Source organism: Suillus subalutaceus, assembly GCF_016647625.1.
Source record: "Suillus subalutaceus strain FC151 chromosome Unknown DFJ58scaffold_7, whole genome shotgun sequence".
Taxonomy (NCBI): Eukaryota; Fungi; Basidiomycota; class Agaricomycetes; order Boletales; family Suillaceae; genus Suillus; species Suillus subalutaceus.
The window spans coordinates 193,335-218,784 of NW_024540256.1; the positions used below are offsets into that span (position 1 = coordinate 193,335).

The following is a 25,450-nucleotide window of genomic DNA, read 5'->3' on the forward strand; positions in this document are numbered from 1 at the left end:
GGAGTGAAGGTTCACTTGATTTGTTCGTGGTATAAGGTAGGCCGGTTCGAAACCGATACATGCATCACGTTCGTATGTCGAATATGGTCGCGGATTGCGCAACTGAACCTCCGCTGGCATATGAGTGATAGGGTTTCGATAGTATCAGAGCTTAATATTCGGAATCGAGAGGACAAATGAATACGCTTTTGTCGGAAATTAAATCAGACATGCTAGATGAAAGAGAGAATTGGAGTGCGTCCGGACAAACCGGGGGCGAAGGGTGCAAAGAAGAAGGCTAGATCGAGACGATGGGCCATCGCAATCAGATCTGTTTATCGAGTTGGCAAATACGCACAATTTTGTCAGGAGTACATCATGATCACAGGTCAAGAGTTAAGACTCAACTGTCCCTCGTTACATATCCCAAAGTCCAATATCTTGTCAGCATTCAAACCTTGCCGTGACTCGTGAGGGATCCACTACCAGCCACCATCTGAAACTGATCGTCCCGGTTGGTGATGGTGGCTGGCTTATTCGAAGCGGGTGGGCCTCTCTCTTCGTCGTCCCCTATATCTTGCGCAAAATCCTTTAGCGTCCCGAGAGTTTTAAGTTTTTGTGTTTTGTACATCGCACTGCAGTGACCGCACGGAAGCAAATGAAAAGGTTCGAACTCCGCGATGCAGATGTACTAGTACTATTTGCCACACGAGCGCCCGCTGATCCAGACTCCATTCCCTAGGGCCGTTTTACAAAGACATACACCAATCGTATTGATACTGATCTTGCGAGCGGAATGTCATCCAGTGGTTTCCTGCACATCGTATCCATGTCTCTAGTCATGGGAGCTGCATCCTTTGGGGCTGGTCTCGTACCGTTGTCGTCGTCAATGACTAGTATGCACTACGCTGGACTTCAGTTACATTTGAATTAAGCGTTATTATTGTTCGCAGAAAGTCACTTCGCGAAGTTGTCTACCTTGAGCACTGGATTACTTATTGGTGCTGCACTTGGCGTTATCATTCCCGAGTGCGTCTCGATATTTTCTCCATCAAAGTTTTCTGCCTCTAATTTGCAGTATTGACAGAGGAGTAGCAAGCACGATCGCTGGCGACCCTGAACCAGAATCGTATTCTCACAAGATTGCGTCATGCGTACTTTTGGGGTTTGCGTTCATGTTCCTCGTGGAGGAGTACATTTCCCCACATGCTCGAACGATGATGCCTCAGCTGGAGATTCGAGACGAAGTAGAAGATGTCCAATTTGATATCGTGCTTGATGAGCTTGAGCGCGAGGAGGGTATGACGCTACCCGGCTCACATGCGTCTGCCTCGCAAATGTTGCGACATGCACCTTCCTCAAGCTTACAACGCGCGTACCCACTGTCGTTAGGACTTATAGTGCATGCTTTAGTTGATGGATATGCACTAGGCGTCTCGTCTCTTGAGACACAATCAGGTGCTCTATCTTTCGTTGTTTTCTTGGCTATCATGATACATAAGGGTACGCCTGATGGTTTTCTGTCACTCACTCATCCTGCTGACCACAGACAACAGCACCCACAGCGTTAGCTCTGACATCTTCTCTCTTGGCAACATCCCTCCCTCCTTCAGAATGCAAGAGACACTTGCTACTTTTCAGCCTCGCTACGCCAGTTAGCGCCATCCTCTCTTATATATTGTACACCCATACCGGTGATGGAAATAACCTGTGGGTCGGAACACCCTTATTATTTAGCGTAAGGTCCATAAGCTTCTTACCGTCGATCGGCACTGATGTTAATGCTCCATAGGGAGGTACTTTTCTCTATGTGGCGACAGTACTGAAGTCGCCTTCAGAACACGCACCTTCATCCACTCAAGAAACCATCAGCAAAACGTCACGAACGTTTCTCCTGTTGTTGGGAATGTTTTTCCCATTTACAATTAGTGCAATGCTGGGCCATGGTCATTAATATCATTGCAGGTCTGAGATAAATTTAAAGAATACACATTGAATGGTCACGTAGGACTAGATGCCGCCTAGACGCGGGATTTATAGGGTTTACTTACATCCCAGGCTGATCTCAGGGTAGAAAGGTCAACATGTGCTTGGGTTGCTTCAGCAGCTAGTTTCATTGTTTACTTCTCTTCCAATGTCAGAAGACAGTCACTCCCAGTCTGATGATAATGAATCACCGCCACTAAAACGAGCCCGCCATGATGACCAGGCTTCCGAAGCCACAAAAGTCAATCAGCTATCTATTCCATCCACTATGAACACCAACTTACCTCCATTGTCATTATCAATTCTCGGTGTTGAGCCTCTCGATGAATTCATTCGAGAGATCGCTGATTTCGTTCACCACATGATCGTGACGAGACCCATTCATCCAGACGCAAAAGTTGAGGTAGAAGCAAAACTTGGTATCCTGAGGGACCGCACAAGTGGGCAGCGCCTGGTGCTGCCAGTTCTTGTGGAGACAAGTATGTTCACTAAGTTGTTCGTGGTCTTTGCCTAACGATTAATAGTCTTAATCCCGAACGAGGTTGACCTTCGATTCGAGTCCAATATGTCTCTTGTCAGCTTCATTTCATGTAGTCCTTCAGCTATAGCTCACGCGAACATTTGGAACGGTAGACCCAGCACAAGCACTTCAACACCATACTCAACGATCTGAAAATAATATCAGTCTCAACCGTCTCACCCAACGTCTCCCCTCGAGTATACCCATGTCAAGGTGATCGACTCGTTCTATTCCACCGAGGATCGAGAAAAAATACGCGTTACCCGCGAGGAGAAGACCAATACCGTTCTTGAAATAACACGCAAAATAAGGCTTGGGGATCTCAACATATATAGTCCCAAGAGGGCGGTGGATTGGAGGGTCAGCGTATCGCTCGAAGTTCCAGGTGAGCTCGCATGCATCCTATCAGGTCGTTAACAATGACGATTGCTCGTCAGTCTCCCATCCTATTGGATCTCCAACCCACGTACGACGGAAAGATAGGATATGCTACTCGCATGAGGAGTTCAACATCGACCTGACCCAAGTTCATTCCAATAATGCGGCACCCAATGCACCGGTATGATGTCCTTTGAGTTGTCGTGAATACGATGCTGAAATACTTATAATGAAGCCTGAAGTTCTTCATGAGTTGGAGGTGGAGATCGCTCGCCCAGGACTTCTACTTTCGATTGCTGCCAAACGTGGGGATCCAAATGCGTCAGAACTTGACCGCAACGCATTTGACGAGCTCATTCGATCGTTCGTCAATAACGCCAGAATATTGGTTAAGAACGCGAACGACGGCTGGCACACGTAGCTACATCTGCGTTACTTTTCGACAGTTGTAACTAAGTAATATTCGAGCATTCCGAATTATGACTTCAACTATACAACAACAGTAATGTAATAACCCTAAGCAACCGAAAACAGGTATCAGTACAATCACAGTCCAACAACTTCGACCAGATCGCCATCATCTAGGTCCGCCTCTCCGATTTCCATGTCATCTGCCATCTTATCACCGTCAACCATTAGCTGAGGCATCGCTTGTGCTGTTCGCGGAGAAACAGGGTATCGATCAGATAGACCGGCTGCCTTGAGAAACGCTTTGATAATGACTCCACACGTTGTTGTAGGTCGAACTGTAAGATTAACATTGTCCTCAGTAGCCGCCGACCTGAACACAAGCTTAATTTTGTCGCCGCCAGTTGACTCGGCTTCCGACTCCGCGTCTAATTCTATTTCGGGAGATGGTGAATTATTTGATGACTGAGCGGCCTTCGGAGCCTGTTGATGGCGTTGAGCACGTATGTAATCCCAAGTTGTTTGATCACATGCTTCTATTAAAGGTTGTCAGTTTTAGGCGCCCGTATACCGAGAATAACGCACCGAGCTCTCCTTCTGCCCAAATTCGAAGACCGTGAGGCGTGCCTGAAGCAAACAAACGCTTTCCATCGTGACTGACAACAAGATGGTCTACCAAGACAGCGGCCAAGTCTGCCAATTCCTCAAACAAATACTGGAATGTGTCATGCTAACGAGAGGTCAGTACCATTAGTGATGTTGTTGGTTGGTAAAGATACCCACTCTTTTCATCTTAAAGTTCCAAACATCTTTTGCACCAGCTGTGTTCAGTGGATGAGGTTGCCATCGGACCTTGATTATTACTAACTCAGGGCCGCCGCCCTGTTCTGGCGTATTCTTGGTTGCTACAGCCCTTCTACGAACTTCCTCGGCGATTTTTGCGAGCTCCGGATTCAAGTCAGAAGTATCCGCCGGGTCATCGGGAATTTGAATTGGTGAGGGGGCGCGGGGTGGTGCAACAGCAAGCGCTTGTCTGGTAAGTCTTCGTGAGCGATAGAAGTCTCGCCTAAAGTGATTTCACGCGACCTGACTAATGCCCTTGCATTATTGAGTTGGTGTATAGGAAGTTGCGGAGGTGGTGTAATGGATTTTGAGCGACTACGGTCTCTTTTGCGTTTTCGGGGGGGCGTATCGTTATGTGAAACATTTGGTGTGTTCTCCGTGATTTCAAAATCGTCCTCTTCGTTATCTGAAGAAAGGCTACGGAAGATTTATCAATATGATCGATCCGCGGACCATGTGATATTCAAGTACTATACCGAGGTACTCTAACAGTACGAGATATAGCAACGAACTAGATAGAACAACGCACAGAGTGACTATGTCCGCCGCTTGCCACCGAGGTAATTCATGCTGTTTATTTGGCTTCTTCTTGCGCCTCGGAGTAGATTCCGGTTCAGTTCGTTCATCCCAATCGAGGTCGTCTTCATCAGCTTTGTCGGACGGAGTGTCTAAGAATTGGATTGCAGAGTGAGGTCAGTGTGATAACCTATGAGAGCGGACACACCCTTTGCCATTGCCCGAAGCTTGTTCCAGCAGTGAGAGGTTCTTCCGCGATTACGCAAGAATATAGCGTCTTCATCGTCTAACTTGTTCCCTGCAATAGAATTTTGCGTTGTGCTCGTAGAAGAAGACGGTTGCACTGGAGATGGTGTTATATTTGAGTTGACTGTTGTCGACGATGCAGCCTTGGGCTTTGCCACTGGACGTGGCCTTGGACGCGGGCGCGTAGTAGACATGACGAAAGTACACAGCGTGGGAAGAATGCAAATATTGGCTTGCCCCGTGGTCACTAGCGCTCTTCCATCCAAATTCGCAAACTCGTCAGTAATGTTCAAAAAACCTAAGTCAAGGCTGGCTCCAAGGGGCAGGGAAAGGTCACCCGAAGACATATCACAAACCACATCCGAGAAAGGAGAGAGCGTCGAAGAGTCGCCAATAGCCCTCGCGGCTAGACTCAAGAACAAATCCAAGCGCACTAAGCCCAAATCTACGCTCAGCTTCGGCGGTGACGAGGAGGTTTGTGTTTTCACTTCATATACTATTTAATTCTCGCTTACCATTTAAGACGTTAGGCAGGAGATGGGGAAGTCTTTCAAGTGAAGAAATCAAATCTTAGTCAAAAGTTGTCCCTGAACGCTCGTCCTGCGTATGTTTATGTCTGTGCTGCTGTAGAATTCGGTTTGTTCATGAGATCTATTAGGAATGTGCTGCCTGTCTCGCTTGACCAAGCTACTATTACTCCCCGTTCTAATGGGGCACCCGTATATGACCAGGCGTACCTCTCACAGCTGAAAGCAAGCACGCCTTCGTCGCGACGTGCCCCAGTCGCTGAGGGTTATGATGCAGACGTTTCGATGGACCCAGGTGAAACCAGTATGGAGGCCACTGAGATATCTGGTAAAATCTTACTCAAGTGCCTTATTCACTATCTAATGACGTGCAGTCGATGTTGACACAGTGATTCCTTCGGAATCGTCAATACTATCCGCTAAACAAAGACGAGAACGTATGCGGACTCATGGTACAGAAGATGATTTCATATCTCTTTCTGTCACGAAACGTGATACCGTACCGCAGGGTCCACATCCAGAAAGTCGATTGATGCGCGAAGAAGATGAGCTTGGGGAAGGAGACGACGGTATGCCATTTATCAACTTTTTTTTTCCCACCAGCTTGACAAAGGACAGAGTACGCGGAGTATACCAGCGCTCAAGAGCGCATTGCACTTGGCAAGAAGTCAAAAAAACTTGAAGCTTCGAAGCGCAAAGACGCTATGCAAGAGATGATTGTAGATGCGTATGTATAAGCATCTCGCTGAGAATTTTACTAACATTGCGAGGACAGCGATGAGGAAGACGAGGAGACCATGGAATGGGAGAGGGAACAGTTGCGGAGAGGCGGTCCATTCTCCACTTCCCACGAGGTATCTCCTGCAAAACAGGTCTATAAGCCTGCTGCAAGTAAGATCTACGTTTTTTTTCTGGAGTTGTCTAACTGGAGCCTTTGATAAGTTCCTTCATCGACTACGATACCCTCTCTTGGACCGGCGATGGACCGCCTGTCTCAGTCATTGACCGCGATGACCATGTCACATGGAACGAATGTGAAGGCAGCAGCAGCATTGGTTGATGAACGAGAACAATTGGATGTCCGCGAAACAGAGCTCCGCGAGATGATTGCCAAAGCTGAAGCAAAAAGGTCGTGGTTCGCTGCATTCAAGGAATGGATGGAAAGTGTGGCGACATTTCTCGATGAGAAGGTTTGTATCATCCCTATCTCACCAGGCAAAATCTCACGGATGTTTAGTTTCCGAAACTTGAGAAGCTTGAGGATGAATATATTTCAGTGCTCAAAGAACGCTCTGAAATGATCGCTCAGCGACGCCAAGCGGATGGCCAAGACGATCTATCATTGATTTTCGGCCCTCTTTTGGTGAGCGTAGATCAATTCGAAGAGGTGGATGACCTGGGGCGAGTTCTACCTCGTGCGAACCCTGTTACTGTCCGCCGTGAGCGAGAAGCCGCGCGAATAGCTCGTCGACTTCGTCGTAAACGTGAACGCGAAACCAGGGCCATCACAACACTACTAGACCGGGAAGATGGTTACTCGACAGACTCCTCCTTACCTCCATCGGACGCCATGGATTATCGAAGTGCTATGGAAAGAATAGCTAATGACGGGCATAATTTATTATCTGATGTGCATGCAGCTGAATTCAGGGATCCGAGCTTGGGGTTGGCCAAATGGTTTGGTGGATGGCGTAGACGCTTTGGTGATAGCTATACCGGTGCATGGGGTGGCCTTGGACTCGTCGGTGCTTGGGAGTTCTGGGCGCGGCTAGAACTTCTCGGATGGAACCCCTTCGAGGTGCGTTGATTCTTCTATGCCATGAGACGTTTGATTTATACCAATATCAGACTTCGCACACCCTAGATGAATTTTCGTGGTGTGCTTCACTACACGAGTATTGTGGAGATAAGGATGATGGTCTAGAGCCGGATACAGGTCCGAATGATGACTTGGTTTCTGCGATGATTTCCACGGCAGTCGTGCCCTTCATCTGCAAGGTAGTTGAAGCAGGCGCGCTCGACTCTTATTCCGCATTGAATACCCGCAATATGATAAACCTGGCGGAGCAAGTGGAAGCTTCTATTGGGCACGACAACCACAAATTCCAGGTAACTAGATTCTTCATAATTACCGCGAACGAGTTGCTATTCTAACGCAATTATCTAGATGTTATTGAAATCGGTGTACTCCGTTTTCGAACGCTCTGTATCGACATCGGAATCTCTGATAGCTCCTTTTGTTGCACTCAACCGTCCCGTCTTTAATCCAGATGTCATTGCCGCCCGTCGGCGTCTACTCCGCCATGCGTCAAAGTTTTTGGAAACGCTCATTCGATGGCGCAAGTATACTGGTGAAAAATTGGGCATTGGCGACCTTTGCATCCGACATATGAACAATATTGTTTTGCCGATTGCCGAAAGCGGGTGGGAGGTTGGAGGAGAGGAAATAACTCGAGAGGTAATTGACGGGAATGTCAGATGTTTGCGTGGCTAACTCTACATCTTCTAGATGATTGCCATAATGCCGCACGAAGTAATACGCGCACTGAAAGCGCCATTAAATTCCTTGGCGCCTTGAATTGAATGTTGTTCTTATGGCGACGTTCAAGCGGGGTATGTAATTACCTCGAGTTATCCCTTTGTTTCCGAGTAGTCCACGCTGTATGGCGAGGATAGTGCAGGGTACCACCCACGTAATCACACTATCACCGCTCGGCGCTCGGAAGACCAATGTGAAGCCAAATGACTGTCGTGCAAAGCCTCTGTGGCTTCTATGCGCATGGACGGTTCGTTCCGCTGTCAGACACTTGCGCCGTTGTAGCATTGCCCCACTGTCACGTTTCCACGATCGCGCCATCATTTTTGTCACATCCCATTTCTGGACCCTGACGCTGATCTACCACAGATTCGACAGAAGGAATAACTTTCTGCTTGAAAGATACGTCTTGTGTTACGTGATTTACCTCGTCGGAATACCTAACACGACAATATTTGAACTGTGTTCGGTAACTGCCGTAGCATTCGTGAGTTTCAATCAAATTAATGTCTTGAAGCCGACGAGTGCGTGAAGTCTGATTACCACAGCCGGCTCTGTCCTATGCGATAACTGCATTGCGATGTGAAATCATTACGCAGCTTTTATTATTGGTTTCTGCGTGCCCCCCTGAGTCGCACAGTGCAGGATAAGTCGTTATCTCTCGTTAGGGTCCTCTGGGAGCGTGCAGGGCCATGAGTGCGGTGCGTGCCCTTCTTGGTAACTATTCGGGATGTTTTTGGTTGTCTCTGCTTTCACTCATTCGCAATTCACAAATAAGATTCACTGACAGCGACAGCTCCATGGCAGTGGAGACTTCTGTCAAGGAGTTTCCCGATTCCGCTCGTACGTGACCATCTTATTCGAAACTATTTTGCCCGATAAGGACCTCTCGAAGAAGTTGCAACGTGACCCCGGCACGTTCGAGCTTTCCCTTTTCGAAGTTTGATGAGATCATCATGAGGTACTTTATGAAAATCAAATGGGGCTGAAAACTGATGTCGGACCAACTTAGACCGGCTCGATTTGCTTTCACTTCGAATTGGTTCATGATTCAGTCGATACGAAGGAGCCGGCGGCCATGATGCGTTAAGAATAGCGGACTTTGTTTGTTACTCCCTGACATGGTATAGTGCGGCCTGAATGAATTTTGCTTACAGTTTCGTCGACACAAAGCACACGCGGGTTGTGCTCGACCGAGAATTAAGAGATACGTAATTTTCTTTTTAAAACTAAATCATGGGTGCCGATTGGCTAACAGGCACGAGTATGTATCAAGCAAAACTAATATGCATGAATAATATGTATGATCTTTCCATAGGCACGCCTATCCATTACGCTCACGTCCGGAGTCCCGGTTGGGCCATGTACGTGATACTCATCATAGATGATAACAAGGAGGGCTATAAAACAGGCAGTTGCCAGAACTTATTCCGCAGAAGCTTTAGCACCCTGTCCTTCCTTTTTCTCAGCACACGATGACGGATATCATCGAAAAACCTCGTCACTCCGAGACATCGAACAACTCCTATGCAACTCGACCCAACGATGTCTCTGCCCTAGGCGTCGTTGACTTCGCTGATTGCGATCAATGTTCTCGGTACCCCAACCGATGGTCAAAAATCAGGGAGCACATCTCCGCACCTGCAGCCGAGTTCATGGGTGCCTTCGTGCTATGCTTGCTTGGGTGTGGTGGCAATTGCCAGGCAAATCTTTCCGCCAATAAAAGTATCTCTGCAAGCCCAGCGGGGGTGAGTTCAAGGTTTCAAAAGTGGTGGATGGACTGAAGCTCACTGGTGCTTGTTCAAAGGATGCCGTCACGTCCAACCTCTCTTGGGCTCTTGGTGAGCGAACCTTTATCATCGTGTGTCGACATCTTCCTTACAGGCTGGTCAGGACTGTCCCTTGGTGTATGGCTCTCTATGAACCACTCAGGGGGTCATTTGAACCCTGCAGTGCGTACTTCTCAACATCTTACATGTAACTATTTGTGCTGACTACTAGTAAGGTCACCATAGCATTTACTACTGTCCGCGGGTTCCCCTGGAGAAAAGTTCCTATCTACATCCTTGCGCAACTTCTGGGAGCCTTATGTGGGGCAGGTGTAGTCTATGCTACTTACTTCCATGCGATCGACATCGCCGAAGGGGGCTCCAATATTCGTACAATTGCGGTATCTGGTGGCTTTTTTGGGACCTACGCGGTAAGTCTGGACCTTTTGTTGACATGATTTCCTCCGGCTCAATTGTATCTAGGCCGATTACCTCACCTCTGTCTCAGCCTTCTTCGCTGAAGTGAGCTCATCCATAACTAACAGTCTTCAATTGAATATATACTGACGACCCGATGTAGTTTATAGGGTCTGCCATGCTTATCACCGGAATTTTCATGGCCACGGATAAAAAAAATGGTCCTGCACCTCCTGGTGTTGTTCCTGTCGCAATATTCTTAACACTTCTTGGCATCAGTTCGGCTCTTGGCATGGATACTGGAGCGGCCCTTAATCCTGCTCGTGACCTGGGCCCCCGTATCCTTACTGCCATGGTTGGATATGGTAGCGCAGTCTTCACCTTCAGGAACCAGTATTGGCTCTGGTGCCCTATCCTTGGTCCAATTTTTGGCATGATGGTGGCTGCGTTCTTCTACGATGCTATGCTTTACAGGGGTGCTGAAAGTATTACGAACAAGCCGTGCGTTTTAATGTTTGTGTATGGCGCAAGTATTAACCCGTTTGTATGTAGGACTGAAGAGGCTGAAAGGTATCACCTGCACTCGTGTGCTCGCAGGAACAAAACATCATGGGGGTGCAGAAATAGTTTGATGATTGAATGACACTCGTAATGACTCTGGTACTACACTCGGACATGTGTTTGCTAAGATTTCGATGACCGCGTATCCTAATACACGAAGTACTCTGTTGCTACATGTTTGTGAAATGATTAATTACGCATGCTCTTAATGATAGCAGCAGCCATCATTGACTAACTAGTGACTCCTTTTGCACGCGTGTTTTTATCGAGTAAAGTCCGATAAATGATACATAAAGCATTGCATAAGCGATGACCGAGAACAAGTCGGACTTTAGTAACTTTACGTAGAATGAGAGCACGCAAGTTTTTGAGTTGAAGGTTTTGAGTCGTTTATTTCTCGCTTCTTATGACCACTCCGTTTTTCCGTTCCCAACTTCCCATGCTTGACGACATCACACAAATCACCGTACAACATAGAAAGAGCTGCTGAAGCCTGACAGAGCTTACGGCTCGACCTTAGCCATGACTCAGGCGTTTAAATTGTTTCCTACCGAATAACCCCTGTGTCATAGATCTGTCTAGACTTACTCGAGTATGTAAATCAGACCCTGGCCTTCCGAGATGTACTTCAAGTCGTTCCAGACTTCCAGTTACGAGTCTCCCCTTTATAGACGAAGGGAGATATTAGTCAATAACGTCATCCTAGGCTGCAAACCTTGTCTTCAAGCTTTAATAACATAGTCGGGTAAGTTCAGTTAACTTTAAATTTTCTCCTTGTGGCACGCAACTTTTCATTTCAAAAACGCATCCTGAAGAAAACTCCGACGCTAGCCATGAAAGAAATTTGTTTAGGATTATGTTCGGTAGACCGCCGAGTTTATTGTCCTCTGAAGAAGGCAAGTCTTCGTTCTATAAGTCCGTAAATGAGTGATTGATGTAGACTCGTAACGGTTCAGTCTGAGTCACTGTCACGTCAAGTTGAAGTTAGGCTTTGACGTGGCAGAGCTCGCCTGATCACGTGCTTCTCTCTAGCCTAAAGGATTCTGGCAGATCACATGCTGATATCTTGCCTCAGCTTTCAACCGACCAGTCACCAGGCAGACTGGATCAAGGGGTATGCCTCGCTCACCTGCTCATATGATAGTCAAGTGTTGTCGCAGTCGCTTTCATTGATTCTCAGTCTTCGGCATGGCTACTCGGTGTACGTGGAATTACGGGTTCAATCCTTAGAATGGAATGCTTACTGATGTAGTATATCCATTAGCACCCGCCCGTAAGCACGGAGATATGATGCACCCCAGTAATGTATTCTTGATATCATAATTCCATTTCTGAACGAGCAGGGTGGGGCTTCCAGCGTCTTGAACCGTATTTTGAACGGTGATCATGTATACGACCCTATCCGCGCGCAAGACGGGTACATCGATTACAACGGATCCGCTTCGTCGTGGCACCCGTTAGTAGAATTTCAGATCATGAGCATGCTTACGTCGAGAACCAGGCCGTAAATCGGAGGGTTTGTTGCGTTTGCAATGTTTCTTCTCTAAGCCGAAATCACGAGACCTCACATGTGGTTGCCTCCTCGGACCTTCAAATCATCATCAAGACTGATTAATGATTATCCAAGTCAGCTGGCTTCACTGTGTTTGTACCTATAGTAGAGAAGGAACATCTGTATAGGCATGGCTACGGGAGACCAACTTGTTTCATCGACCGGTCATGCGATGTTTGCGATCTTGTGCTCTTTGCTATCTCGGGATAGACTTCAGGTACTTTGGAGCACTGGGGCTATGTAGGTAACCAAACCATTTTGACGTATAAATATGATTCTCGACGCCTGCAGGTGCCTCTGCTCTCCCTGCTAGCTCTGCTAGCTCCCCGACTCGTTTCCCTTGCGAATCATGTCGGAAATTATTGAGAAGTCAGAAGAAATACGTATGGAAAGTGTTGGCTCTTACGACAAGCAAAGATGCACTCCCGGCTCAGTTAGCACGGCCAACCTTGCTGACTGCGATCACTGCATGGTATTTCCTAACAGGTGGTCGAGAATCAGGTAAAGAAAATATATATCGGTTATTTATGATCTTCCTCATTACACTGTCCAGGTACGCTATCCGTGAACCTGCGGCCGAGTTTCTAGGCACGATGATCTTCGTGATCTTCGGTACTGGTGTCAACTGTCAAGTGTTTCTGTCCACCGACCCGAATGTTGAAGTGGTCCCAAGAGGGGTAAGTAGATGCTACCAATGTTTAGTATCTATCTTATGGTGAGGCTCAATATAGGATTTCCTTTCGCTCAACTTCGGCTGGGCTTCAGGTGGGTTGATATGTCCCTCACAATCACAAAATACGTGACTATACTTTTAGGCGTGGCACTCGGGGTGTGGATCTCAGGAGGCATATCTGGAGGGCACATAAACCCTGCGGTAAATTAAACTTCTGCTCTCAGCGTATTATTTTCTGAGTAGTAATTCGGCAGATCACGTTTACTTTGGCAGTTTTCCGAGGGTTCCCTTGGAAAAAGGTGCCATTATACATCTTCGCTCAGCTATTAGGAGCATTTTGTGGTGGTGGTGTTGTGTATGCCAACTACTTCCATGCCATAGATATAGTAGAAGGCGGTCCTGGCATCAGAACTATCAACGGTTCGGGAGATCTTCTTGCTACATATGCCGTGCGAACTGTGCTTATTCACACCCCCCTTTACTGACAACTTCGCAGGCGAGCTTCCTGACCCCTGTCTCATGCTTCTTTTCCGAGGTTTAAATAATTTCGATCTTTCTTTAGGAAATACTGATTTATTTCTGAAAATAGTTTTTGGGCTCTGCGATATTGATTATTGGTGTACTTTCCGTCACTGATAAGAAAAATGGACCGCCCCCACAGGGTCTCCTCCCTCTCGCCTTATTCATTCTGGTGCTTGGCATTGGGGCTTCTCTCGGTATGAACACGAGCTATTCCCTGAATCCTGCTCGAGATCTGGGGCCGAGGTTCCTCACGGCAGCCGTAGGCTATGGAACTGCAGGTAAGTCGAGGTCATCGGTGATGTAAATTGGACGATGGCTTGAACTTATTATCAGTGTTCACGTATCGCAATCAGTATTGGTTATGGTGCATTGTGTGTGGTCCAGTCACCGGGATGTTATGTGGTGCGTTCGTCTATGATACGTTGATTTTCGCAGGCAGTGAAAGCATTATAAATAAACCGTAAGTCCATCTGGAGGGGTATAGGTCACCGCTGATTTTGCTCGACACTAGTAACACCCAGGCCTCAGATCGCCGTCTTCATGCCTGCCCAGCACATGGAGGAAAGCTTCCTGCGGGGATCGAGAGTGCTTGAATGAACCATACATTATGTTAACAACACATGATCTTTGACGATAACGTTTTTAACTTGCTTCGGCTTTGGCTTCGGCAAAGGTGACTTAGTGAAGGCCTGAATTACACATTGTCTGATCTCCATAATGTGCCCCAAATTGCCCAATGATAATTGGGACATATGTATAGTACTAGATACTAGTCTGAATGGTGATTGTGCGGCTGGATTTTTTATTCTAAATACAAACTGAACTAAGCTTCGGGTGAACGCAAGTCCATGTACACAGCATTCTAAATAACCATAGCAGTTGTCCAGGTCATCGGTCACCGGTCAGGCCTTCAAAGCGTCAGGCCTTCAGGTGCGGCCCGTGCGGGGAACAAGGAATGCGCAGTAGTATGACGTGTGAAAATATCTGAACAGCCGGCGGCTTGTGTGCACTACGTCACATATGCTGTGTTGCTCTATAATTTGCAATCGGCCAGGAATACCTTAGTACTTTGTATTATGTAATACCTTTCGGCTTTCCGAGTAGATCGCCGATCAACCTACTAGGAACACCAGACAACGCAGCATTCTCAGACTAGAACTAGGTAAGAAAGCGCACCACGTGAAACATATCCTCAACGAAGCCGAATGCTTGAAGCCGCTGTTCAAATTCGTTGCTAGCACAAGAAGATTTGAGTCAGTATTCGGAAACGTATCGCCGCCCAAAGAAAAGATTACTAGAAGCAAGTAGACGGATCATTCACCCCATCTACCCTTTCACCTTAGGTTGGTGTTATCGTCCGCGCCCCGGCCAGGATCATTGTACAAGACCCATCACTTACAAATAAGCACATGATTAGATAGAGTAGACACCGCGTGTATTGTCTAACATAGGGCTTCGCCCTTGCGACGGACCATAAACAAGGATCAAAAAAAAAACCCTACTAGGAGAAGACTGCTCCGGAAATCGACAGAATCTCGCACACATAATATCGACCACAAACTTCGACGATACCATCGACTTCGAGCTCTTCCCACCACATATTCCCGTAGACGCTGGAACCACCTTGTGACACCGAGTACATAGGTCTTGATCGGACTGAGTGCCATGAGGAGAGTAATTAAGGTATCATAGCGCTGAAATCATGTCCTGTTGTAATTTATATAGAACGTTCTGGATGGTCCGAATCTGCCCAGGGACAGCTGGTCTGGAGTGTGACCATGATGTGAGAGCGAGTACCTTGATCTTGCATTCCTTTCCCCTCTCAACGTATGAATTTTCAACGAAAAAATTATAGACAGATCGCCGCGCGATTTTCTAACGTATCGCAACCGATATCAATCATACATTCCACTCACGAAGCAACTTGAATGTAGAATCTCATCTTAGTTCAGATAGCCTGAAAGAAGCTGAGCAGACTCCATTGAACGCACCAGAACATACACCCGACTACCTTGCAATCCTGGGATATGTAACCGCCGCGGCATCCCCCGTATTCCATCCAAACCGTTCGTCATAGATAGCGAATCGAAGATAGTTTCCTCTGCGACCCGCGTGCAATTACGTTTGATTTGAGATATCAAGATTTGACGAACCGTGCTCGACCCCCGGACTGATCTCTTCGCTCCGAGGCGGTCAATTGTGCACAACGTTGCCGAGAGTGAGAATGCGAGACACACTGTCTATTTGCAGAGATCATGCTGAAATTGTGTTTCCCACTGTAAACACAATATATCATCGTAGAGCCGACCGAAGGGAAGTCCTCGTTTAGAATAACGCTCGATTCTAGAAACACGTAAAGTCTATTCTGCGGGACCGCACGCTGCTGCGAAAGCTACCATTTTCCAACCAATCGGCCACCCGCCCAAACCATTCCAAATACGCTGATGGGTATCAGTAACAACCAAACGCCAACATCCCATAACACTCGTCTTCCAAGCCGCCTTCGCTGGAGCAGCCTCTCTTTGCGCTGGAGAAGGGCGTCTGGACTGTGTGACGGAGAAGGTGATTGTATGGTTTGTGGTGTGTTCGGGACCGAGGGAGGGATCACGATAGATATAGGCCGCCGGAAGTAATGGATTGTGATGTGTGCCAATGCTGTAGAAGAAAATATGTAAGAATGACCGCACCGAGAGAAAACCCTCCGAGTACACTTACCTGGAAGGAAATAGCTTCCACAAAGGGCCAACAATATAGTGAGGTCATTAAGGAATGCCGCTATTGATGGAGGGGCCAAGCTGAGTAATACAACAACGAATATGAGAGTGGCCTTGCTGAGGTCCAGTTTACAAACTCTCCGTACAGCTAGTGGAACTGGTAGAGGACGTATAGAAACCAACACGGGAGGAATGGACAACAAGAGAGAAGATGCCCCAAGGACGTGAACTATAATATTACGTGTATCGCTGAGCGCTCCCTTATCTTGACGTCAGCAGCAGCAAATTAAAAGGACGGAAAATCATACTGGAACATTGGGCAAGGAGGCCGTCAAAATTGATGGAAGTATAAGGAGGGTCGCTATGATTGTCGATAAGATGCACAGCATCTGGAAATATGTGCCTCTGTCCGTCTTGTTTGATGGTGTAGAAGGTCGCCCAGCCAGAGAAGTAGATAGGGGAACCGTTAGCGAAGTTGCGAACGAAAACGCAATAGAAGCTATGGCATATAGTTAATAATGGTCGCGAACAACGAAGTATTACCATATACTTACTGGTGCCATTCCAGAGCACGCCATGTTGCACCAGAATGGGGCTTGGCATCATGGTGCCAGTCATATGGTTATACAGCGCAGCGGCTAACCACGCGGTGTATAAGATTATTGATAGCCACGTTGTGCAGATAACTTGCTTCGATGCTAGAGACTTGGGGAAAGATACAACAAATATGAGCAGGCCCAATGCCAAAGTGGTGATAAGTCGGGTTTGTACAGGAAGAGCCTGGAGTAGAAGTGGATAAACGGAGTCCACAGATGCTTTTATTGAATACCAAAGTCAGACACAGAAGACGGCGAAGTAGCTATAGTACGACTGACCGCGTAAATACATAGATGCCATCAATATTCTTAACGATCCAGTGACGCAAAGAAGTAGTCGTCGAATCCTTTCACGTCGCCTGCGCTTGGCCCTACTAATGCTTTTCGCAATCACCTCAAAGAAAATGTCCTCCGCAGTACTCTTCCGCAGGTACCTTGCCAGAAGGAACCATAGGTTGCGAGAGAAGATGGATAACGCTGCAGCAACGAAGAGATTCACAAGCCCAAATTTCAGCGAGGTGATACCGTTTGGCACGAGGATGGCACCAAGTCTGAGGTATGGCGCCAAAAGGTACAGAAAGACTGTGGCAGCCGGAAGAGGAGGTATGGCAAGCTTCGCAATCTCCAGCTGAGGGTCATGTTCGTCATGTTCTTCATCGCTACTGAACTCAAAAGAATCTTCGTCATCTTGGTTGGGAAGGAGCACGAGCGCTGAAGATGAATCACGGACAGATACACTATCAGTTGGTGAGTATGGAGACGCTGGCGACGTTGGCGATAGTATTGGTGAGCCTGCCAGAGAGTCCAAGCTTGACCGACGACCGGATGAGATGGCCTGTGCCATGAAAAAAGAGCGGAAGGACAATTGGTGTCCTGGAAGAATGCTTGACAGAATACAATTATCTTCTCAACCTGAGGCCTGCGCAGCGGCCTGATTGCTCGCGATCCGAGTAGGTATCAGGCAGATTAACCCCGCAAGGACCGTGGGAATAGTATTATCTGTCACGTGGCTGGTCGCGCTCCATCCGCGCTGGTTTCAACTTTCTAAACACTCCCTAAATACCCTCATTTAAGTTCTTGCTCTATTTTCTCACCATGAACAGTAACCCTTTCGCCACGATTAAAAAGCCGACTGTCCGCGCAAAGCAATGGCAGCTAGACATCCTAAAGAAAATGCACGCAGAGGAGGCTCGACCGTCAACTTCCCAAAGGCATAAACTGGCTGTGGAGACTGGCCTGTATGTTCAACTCTAATACCACTTACCCTTCCGGCGAACATATAAGTATTACAGGGACGAAGCGTGGATCAGGAACTGGTATATGAGAAAAAACAGGGTGCCTCGCCCCCCGGTTCAGACGCGCCCTGGGGGACCGCTAATGCGTACAATAAAACTGGATCCGCCAGAACTCAACACCCCGAGCTGCCCTGACGCGTCAAGGCCCCAAGTTATCTCTTCGCATCCTGTCGTGTCACCAGGAATGTCAAATCTTCCTCCGACATCAGAATCACTTCTCGCTTCGGTCGACAGAATGGATGAGGTTAACTCGACGCGGATGCTGGCTCCTGGATACAGTCTCTCATACTCAGTTGAACCCCGTTCTCCCGGCTACACTTCAGACGCGCTGCCTGCTTTGGCGACCGGCTCCAGTTCAAGGTCATCCGACTCGTTCCCGGGAAACGAAAGGGCATTGCGGCAGAATACAAGAACGTGGCGATACTCCAGGGACCCGCTTCACAACCGATACCCAGACTTTTCGAAGTTCTTTCTTCCGGTACCTTCTGACACCATCGGCGACACTACCAAAATGCCCGAGTTTTCACCAATCGCCATGTCACCCCTGACACACAATCCTTCGAGCATCGATACTGCACTGTTTCCGGATTTCGCCGTTTTCTACCATGCAGATACATCCATCCATTGCGATGCCTGTATTTTTTTCCATAAGATTATCCTTATTGAACAACGATGCGCGAGATTCGCCATTCCCCTGTTATTGAGGCTGCACCCAAGGTACGTTCCATGACTATTTAGCCATCTCCGTAATGTCAAGACCTTGCAGCACGAAAGGGCCTTTCGGGCGGGTTCGTAGAGAGGTCGTTTGTTCGAGTTGCCTGGGCAGGTCCTGTAGAAAGACCCCGTGCTCAGTTAGGAGTGATCCACTGAGTACATTCGCCTTTCCTCTGTACGGTTACAAACTGCGGTATCTTAGTAATCCACTAGTCCGTCCACAATGAACCTTCTTACCTGGTCCGTGAGAGCTGAGTCGCGGTACCAGGTAAGCATAGAGTTGAGCGACCTTTGAAGCTTAACGTTGTTATTGTGGTCGATGCAGCATGAGTCAACCCACACCCAGTGATACCCCGCATCACGAGCGACTTCGTAGAATGACTGCAACTTCATGAGACTCCCAGCTGCCTCCCTGGGAACATGACACGCAAAACAGGGTATGAATGTGAGCAAAAACATAAGCTGGCATCTGTGTTCAGCACTGCATCGCCTCAGACTCTTCTTCCATCCTTTGACCTAGGTTATACTTGTAGAGTGCTGCACCCGATGTGGCCCACAAGCCCAGAACGCCCTCTTCTTCCTCAACAACTTGGAGCGCACGGACCGGATCTTCGAATGGTTTCTGAAACACGCTAGCAGGCGAAACAAGCGGTGGGCCTCCTGTACGGAGAGACCATAGGCGGATGCGGCGGTCTTGGCCGGCTGCAAAGAGGAATTGTTCATGGGGATCAGCAGCAATAGGCTGTGTAATGTTATGAACACAGAGAATCGAAGCCAACGTGTGGTCTTACAGTCTTTGTGGTGTAGGAGTTGATATTTCCTGTAAACGACATTATAGGTTTCCGATTGCTAGGGAAGCGGAGGTCAAACATGGCCAGCTGATGTCAGACTCAGTAAATTTATTACAGGTCTTATGTTTCGTGGACTCACACTTCCGTCGATGTTACTCGTGAGAAGTTGCCAGTCGTAAAAAATCTTGAGGTTGGTCACTGAATTATTCTGGGTCGTACTTGGGTCGTTAAAAATGCGATCGCCCTTGGTGCTAGCTATGCGGCTATCAAACCGCTGGACAATGCCAGCGCGGGACCCTGTATAAATAATATTCTGTGGAAACGCATTAGGGTAACGCAGGTACTGTAGCACCCTGAAACGTACATTATCTTGAGCAACGGCAAATACGTCGCTACCCGTTTTCATAAAACAGACAGTCGCTCGATCGGCAGCATCATCGATGACAACAGCCTGGTCATTCGCACCTGATATTCTTTGAGAATTGGAAGACGATAGGCATACATCGAACATACCTAGCACCAAACGGGTACCTTGAAAATCGGCTGTCCATATGTCACGAACAGACCGATTATTTACACGAGTCACACGGATACTGCACCACGCCAAGGAAATAAGATACCATGAATGGGGGTAATGGCAAAAATTGTTACTCTTCTGAGTCCAAGTCAAGGGGGAAGTGCAATATCTTGCTCTCTGGGCCAAACGAGGTTGCACTAGATCACACAAATGAGTGGATTAACGGAATCATAGGTAAGGTCATACTGACATGCAGCGAGAACCAGATATACATATGGAAGAGATCTGACAAATCAGATGTGTGAGGTATTTTTTACAATGAACAGCTAAATGCTTGCCTCTGAGGAGAGACTGAACTCTGGGCGCCAGCCGTGCGAGGTGTGGTGCCCTGTGACTGGCTCGTCTCGACCAATGACTGAGGAGTAAAACCATCCTCCTGTATCCCCTGCGAAACTGTGGAGATTGTTGTTGTAGGATACGGCCTTATCACGAACCCAACGGTCATCATGAATATGACTGCAAATAGGTTTATGATGATGGTCGTACCTGGAAGGCAGTGATAGCGCAGCACGTGAGTGATAGAATGGACGATGATGCAACATGGGACGTCTGCGCTACTTGTAAGCACGATATCTGGCTGTGCGCCACAATGATGGGATTCGTGAACAGAAGTCATTTTAGGTATCGGTGAGCCCGGGACCTCTACCGCTGCAGCAAGAGGGACGTACTGCATCAACTTGTTTTTATGAGTGGTGCGAAAGCTGAACCTAGCATCTTCCTTTGTGCGCAAGAGAGAACGGTTTCCGAGATGCCTTTTCAAGTTGTGGGATTCCCCCGTGGTCTGAGGCGCTGATTGCGCCTTGGTCGGCGGATGTAAGGTGCTGGGGCCTACAACTTGAAGCCTCCGAGACGAAGCTAGAGGAAAGTAACGTTGTTTTTCTTCATCCCAGTACAATCCAGGTAGCTCTCGAGGCATGTGTAGAACTTCGGAAACAGACGTCAAACGCCGAAACTACCATCATGATGTCGAGTACGGTACTTCCGTCGATGCGGGGAGTGCCTTACATAATAATACTGACTCTGGTTCAACTAGTAGTACGCTCTTGTTGTAGACTCACTCCAACTCTCTTACCTTCTCTTACTCCTTGTTCTGTCGTACAACTCGTATTTTCTTGTAATATCTCCAGCGGTAAAGGCGCTAAACACCCCAAATCAACCCTAGCTCATTTATTTGTGATCCGAGGACAAAAAACATGCTCTTATCGACATTTCCCACCGTCACTGTTTTCCAGAACACTTTCACAGACTGCCAAAACGAGACGCATATTGCTGCGGTTAGGGATGACCTGACGCGCTTAGCGCCTACAGCCGCTGAAACTTGTTTTAGCTGGGCTATGACGTGTCAACGTGATAACGAGGCAATAGGAACTATTGCTATAGATACTCCATGCTTTGCGGCAGACTCGGACGAGTCTCCGTTTCAGGTATGTGTAGTTCTTTTACGCCAAAGAATTTCCTCCTAGACTGCGGCCATGGGCGGGCTTTGAATATAAGATGCGGCGCAGTCCGTTGACGCGTTTTGTCCATCATTGATGCATGATGCATGTGCATGATTGATCTATGAACAATGGTAGTGCAATCTAATCACGTGCTCCCGCTAGCAACAATGTGACAATTTCACCCTCTTTATACTATAGTTCCTCCGTGGCATGGCAAAAGACAGTGCTCATCTACATTCGTTCCCAGACTCAGATCAACGAACCCTTTGCCTTCTCTCCAGAATTATCTACTTTGATGATGGAAGACTTTTTGGACCCATTCTCGTCTGAGTCCAAATCATTTCCGCCTTCGAAGAAGAGCAGCCTGCTTCACGTCAAGTTTCCTACGAAACGACCTTCACTACAGTCACTACTCACTCCACCGTTTTTCCAAACATCCACTTCTCCCTCAAGTAGCGCGTCACGAGCTCGCTCCCTCTCAGCGGCCACGCTCACCTATAATGCTGCTTTCGAGAAGGGTTTAAACATCCCTATACCCGCTACGTCGCCTCCCTTACTGGACGAGGACCCCTTTGCCAACTTGCACTCGTCCCCTTCTGTGATTCCATCTTCAGAACGCCCGGGTGCATATTCCATTCCTTCTGTTGCATTGCATCCTCCGAGATCATCTACTGTACTACTTCCATCTCAAGCATACCTTCGACACCATAATCCCAAACGTCCGAAGTCATCCGGTCACGGTCAAGTTCGTCCCGCTCACACCAGACCGGCATTCTCTCCTCGACCATCATTACCCTCTTTGTACACACTGGCTCAAATGAATATTGGTATCCCACGTAAAGTATGTCTTCTTTGGCGTTGATGACGCTCGCATTAATGATTACCATCAGCCTCGTAAGGGAACCCCTGGCGCTCGGTTACCTCACGAACCATGGGACCTGAAACCTACTTCCCAACTCGGTGTCACAGCTGCTTCTTCTGCGGAATCAATAGCGGGGCCCTCACAGCGGCAGCGTGCAGCTACTGTCCCGCAAATGCCAGAGCCTTTGGATACCAGACAAGACTTCACTCTCAGTTTAGAAGGTCCCCCCTCACCGGCGTGTTCATCAATGTCAGAGAAAATACCCACAGATCCGGGCGACTCCGAGAGTAGCTCTGATTCCACCAATGGAAGACCAGCCTCAGTACAGCTTGATGATGCCGACATCGACTCCCTTCCGTCGCTTTCATTTACGCCTCAGGCTTCTTCATCTGCGCTCTCACGTTCCTCGTCCATATCATCTTCCCCGTGGTCCACAAGTGTGGCCGATCAAAATAGTGTTCCTGTCAGCCACGTTCAAGGTTCGGAAATGTCTTTCGCCCACGAGGTCGATGGTATAGATGAAGATCATCCTCTCAGCTATCACTCTGATTTTGACTACTACACACAACCGCACTCTGATTATTCGGAGTCAGACTGGGACTTACCTTCGAAGGTGACATCTGGAACCCCTTACCCGAAAGTCACACCCACACCATACACCTCTTTTTACTCTCCTGAAACATCTTCGGACCTAACACGGTCGTTTCACACTATGCCTGGCATCTTACACGACCTACCCAAAAACAAGAAACCACATCCCTCACCAAGACATGAAGATGCTCCGCGTGACGGTGATGGCACACCTGGACAACGAGGCCCACCCCCAGGGCGAGACCGTGATGGAGATAGACGGGGCTATAAATACGGAGGAAGAGAGGAGGGGGGTCATTCTGGCAACCATGGTTCTGGAGGGTACGGTTACGAGGGCGGTGGGGACGATGGAGACAGAGAGCGTAGACCAAGCACACGTTCACCAGCATGGAGTGACTCGGATTATAGCTCTTCTTCAGATGAGGGAGATAACGGTACCGTTTACTATAGCGTGGATGGACACTCCTCTCGGCCGCCATCTCGCACACGTTCCGTTCGCCCAAGAATGGTTTCTTGTTCTGACGATGATGTACCGCTCGCTCAAAGCATGCCAACGGCACTCACAGCCCAAAAGTCTATTCGAAGGCAATTGCGTGACGAGCGTTACCAACGGAAGATGCAGCGTGCGAAGGGCACTCGCGCAGTAATGCCGTCTGAACGACCTCCTGTTCCTGCCCTTCCTCCTCCTGTCATACATGGTCGACAACGTTCTGCGTCCGTCACACCCTCGCTTGCCCCATCAAGAGGCGAGAGGACTCGTGGCAGGCCAGCTCCCCTCGAACCTTTCCCCGTTGATGATTTGGCGATGAAATTAGCAAACCTTCAAATGGCGACACCTCCGTCGACCGCGTCGACTTCCTATAATGGGATTACTTCTGCATCATTACCCGCAAGAGTACCTATTTCTGGTTCTGGTGCACGGATTCACGGTCCGCAAGCTGTGGACGAGATGGCGTTCCTCCAACACATTCCGGCTTATACCACCGACAAACTTCCACAAGATCGGCAATTGAGATCCATGCGATCTTTCCGTCGTCCAGAGGGACGAACTGTGGATACAGCTCAGCCACGCCGAGAGCCATCCTTATCGCAACGTCCCGGACGTAGACCGACGACCGCTTCGCGCAGACCAGAAGACCCGCCTGTGCGCCGGGACAAGTCCGTCACCCGTCCATCTAGAGATGGTTTTGAGATTCGCAATGCCTCAGACCCGCTACTGAGGTCTACACGTCCAAGCGAGGATAGTAGAAGACCAACACCAGTAGTCCCTCGTGTCTCCGTAGATCAGGATGCAGAGCAGCGTATTCTTCAACGCCCTCCCGTCGAGCTGATACATTCACGGTCTCAGCCTTTGCCTACGCCAAAAGTACAGGTCACCCAGCAACGGGTCTTCATTGGAGATATGCAAAGATTCAACACAGTGGAAATTACCTCCAATACCAATGCTGGTGATGTCATTGCCTTGATTGCAAGCCAAGGATCGTTGGATAATACGGCAGTCTGGATGCTGTTCGAGCTTGCGAATGACTTTGGCATGGGTAGGCAGGTTTCACATCTTCTGTGGATATCACACGACTCACGCAATCACAGAACGTCCTATCCGAAGTTACGAGCTACTAGCAGATGTCACTGCTTCTTGGAACAAAGACAAACTTCTGAATGCCTTTGTGGTCAAACGCACCTACCTGGCACCCTTCTTGAGCCGCTCGGTAAGTTTCTCATTTGTTACCACCCGAAACCTATCGAACTGGCGGCATAGAATATACCCACAAGCTCACCTACCAACCGCGGATATGTCGAATATGAGAGCAAGAAGGGCAAGTGGAGCAAACGTTGGATGGAGTTGCGAGAGCACAGCTTGTGGTTGGCCAAGCGCGATACAGTACGCTATCCCCTTTGGACTCTTAAACCCAACTCAAAGCTTGTTGCAGGGAAAGGACGAAACTTTCCTGTGCTCACTCTCCAATTTCGATGCGTACTATATCACCAGAAAACACAAGTCTCCTAAACCGTTTGTTTTCGCCATCAAATCTACTGACAATGTCTCACTATTTGAGAATGTGTCGGACTATGTTCATATCTTGTCATGTAACCAAAAGGACGGCGAGAGATGGATGGAAGCCATTCTCGTAGCGCGAGTAAGCCTTCGCACTCGATCCCTCGAACCTGTTACTCATTGATATTCTAGTCCTATGTTCTTTTCCAGGAACGACATGTCCTATTCGCAAAACCAGGGGAATCCACCACGATCTCTAATAACCTATCTCGGTCTCAAACTAGAAAACAGTCCATCTCTACGCGTCCTAGTCAGCCTCTCGTTAGTGTCTCAGCTCCCTTCAGTGCATCGGCTACCGCTACCGTCACATTCGAACCTGGCTCTCTCCTGGCCAAACACAAAGGAGACGTCACGTCGTAATGTGCATTTATGTGTACTGAAT

The 25,450-nt window shown here is 48.2% G+C and overlaps 10 protein-coding genes across 10 annotated transcripts; 7 read left to right on the plus strand and 3 right to left on the minus strand.

Annotated features, from left to right (window-relative positions):
* Window positions 1-705: 705 nt before the first annotated feature.
* On the plus strand, window positions 706-2,233 carry DFJ58DRAFT_761194 (Zinc/iron permease). Its single transcript, XM_041388474.1, has 5 exons — window positions 706-875; window positions 933-1,008; window positions 1,067-1,482; window positions 1,536-1,717; window positions 1,772-2,233. Exons 1-5 carry the CDS (start codon window positions 776-778, stop codon window positions 1,931-1,933), a joined length of 936 nt encoding a protein of 311 aa, XP_041249490.1. The 5' UTR covers window positions 706-775; the 3' UTR covers window positions 1,934-2,233.
* Window positions 2,234-3,376, plus strand: DFJ58DRAFT_761196 (CYTH-like domain-containing protein; the record flags this gene model as incomplete). The annotated part of the gene is made up of 6 exons (XM_041388475.1): window positions 2,234-2,444; window positions 2,490-2,539; window positions 2,599-2,649; window positions 2,684-2,870; window positions 2,923-3,044; window positions 3,099-3,376. 6 exons carry the CDS (start codon window positions 2,234-2,236, stop codon window positions 3,282-3,284), a joined length of 807 nt encoding a protein of 268 aa, XP_041249491.1. The 3' UTR covers window positions 3,285-3,376.
* Window positions 3,377-5,107, minus strand: DFJ58DRAFT_761200 (uncharacterized protein). Its single transcript, XM_041388476.1, has 6 exons — window positions 4,839-5,107; window positions 4,644-4,782; window positions 4,358-4,531; window positions 4,055-4,304; window positions 3,857-4,001; window positions 3,377-3,807 (listed from the first exon to the last, which is right to left on the minus strand). The coding sequence occupies exons 1-6, from the start codon at window positions 5,068-5,070 to the stop codon at window positions 3,410-3,412; spliced, it is 1,338 nt and encodes a 445-aa protein (XP_041249492.1). The 5' UTR covers window positions 5,071-5,107; the 3' UTR covers window positions 3,377-3,409.
* On the plus strand, window positions 5,108-8,456 carry DFJ58DRAFT_761203 (GCFC-domain-containing protein). The gene is made up of 11 exons (XM_041388477.1): window positions 5,108-5,350; window positions 5,407-5,480; window positions 5,535-5,731; window positions 5,778-5,972; window positions 6,022-6,130; window positions 6,179-6,294; window positions 6,346-6,593; window positions 6,641-7,201; window positions 7,252-7,512; window positions 7,571-7,861; window positions 7,913-8,456. The coding sequence occupies exons 1-11, from the start codon at window positions 5,162-5,164 to the stop codon at window positions 7,979-7,981; spliced, it is 2,310 nt and encodes a 769-aa protein (XP_041249493.1). The 5' UTR covers window positions 5,108-5,161; the 3' UTR covers window positions 7,982-8,456.
* Window positions 8,457-9,100: 644 nt separating this feature from the next.
* On the plus strand, window positions 9,101-11,009 carry DFJ58DRAFT_436453 (major intrinsic protein superfamily membrane channel protein). Its single transcript, XM_041380401.1, has 7 exons — window positions 9,101-9,687; window positions 9,747-9,780; window positions 9,833-9,891; window positions 9,945-10,139; window positions 10,192-10,230; window positions 10,289-10,626; window positions 10,678-11,009. Exons 1-7 carry the CDS (start codon window positions 9,415-9,417, stop codon window positions 10,766-10,768), a joined length of 1,029 nt encoding a protein of 342 aa, XP_041249494.1. The 5' UTR covers window positions 9,101-9,414; the 3' UTR covers window positions 10,769-11,009.
* Window positions 11,010-12,587: 1,578 nt separating this feature from the next.
* On the plus strand, window positions 12,588-14,026 carry DFJ58DRAFT_722314 (major intrinsic protein superfamily membrane channel protein; the record flags this gene model as incomplete). The annotated part of the gene is made up of 9 exons (XM_041384877.1): window positions 12,588-12,739; window positions 12,792-12,915; window positions 12,970-13,003; window positions 13,054-13,112; window positions 13,166-13,360; window positions 13,408-13,446; window positions 13,501-13,711; window positions 13,767-13,893; window positions 13,945-14,026. The coding sequence occupies 9 exons, from the start codon at window positions 12,588-12,590 to the stop codon at window positions 14,024-14,026; spliced, it is 1,023 nt and encodes a 340-aa protein (XP_041249495.1).
* Window positions 14,027-15,349: 1,323 nt separating this feature from the next.
* Window positions 15,350-17,676, minus strand: DFJ58DRAFT_696483 (uncharacterized protein). The gene is made up of 6 exons (XM_041383480.1): window positions 17,023-17,676; window positions 16,702-16,962; window positions 16,456-16,646; window positions 16,149-16,407; window positions 15,425-16,088; window positions 15,350-15,370 (listed from the first exon to the last, which is right to left on the minus strand). The coding sequence occupies exons 1-5, from the start codon at window positions 17,585-17,587 to the stop codon at window positions 15,826-15,828; spliced, it is 1,539 nt and encodes a 512-aa protein (XP_041249496.1). The 5' UTR covers window positions 17,588-17,676; the 3' UTR covers window positions 15,350-15,370; window positions 15,425-15,825.
* Window positions 17,677-17,815: 139 nt separating this feature from the next.
* DFJ58DRAFT_436732 (uncharacterized protein) lies at window positions 17,816-18,997 on the plus strand. Its single transcript, XM_041380402.1, has one exon. It carries the CDS (start codon window positions 18,064-18,066, stop codon window positions 18,766-18,768), a length of 705 nt encoding a protein of 234 aa, XP_041249497.1. The 5' UTR covers window positions 17,816-18,063; the 3' UTR covers window positions 18,769-18,997.
* DFJ58DRAFT_436736 (uncharacterized protein) lies at window positions 18,998-21,200 on the minus strand. The gene is made up of 11 exons (XM_041380403.1): window positions 21,193-21,200; window positions 20,789-21,140; window positions 20,607-20,697; window positions 20,399-20,542; window positions 20,311-20,345; window positions 20,195-20,257; window positions 20,057-20,136; window positions 19,908-20,008; window positions 19,683-19,856; window positions 19,544-19,630; window positions 18,998-19,494 (listed from the first exon to the last, which is right to left on the minus strand). The coding sequence occupies exons 2-11, from the start codon at window positions 21,034-21,036 to the stop codon at window positions 19,228-19,230; spliced, it is 1,290 nt and encodes a 429-aa protein (XP_041249498.1). The 5' UTR covers window positions 21,037-21,140; window positions 21,193-21,200; the 3' UTR covers window positions 18,998-19,227.
* Window positions 21,201-23,517: 2,317 nt separating this feature from the next.
* Window positions 23,518-25,428, plus strand: DFJ58DRAFT_651927 (uncharacterized protein; the record flags this gene model as incomplete). Its single annotated transcript, XM_041381647.1, has 5 exons — window positions 23,518-24,550; window positions 24,603-24,721; window positions 24,772-24,894; window positions 24,944-25,150; window positions 25,201-25,428. The coding sequence occupies 5 exons, from the start codon at window positions 23,518-23,520 to the stop codon at window positions 25,426-25,428; spliced, it is 1,710 nt and encodes a 569-aa protein (XP_041249499.1).
* Between the last annotated feature and the right edge of the window lie 22 nt (window positions 25,429-25,450).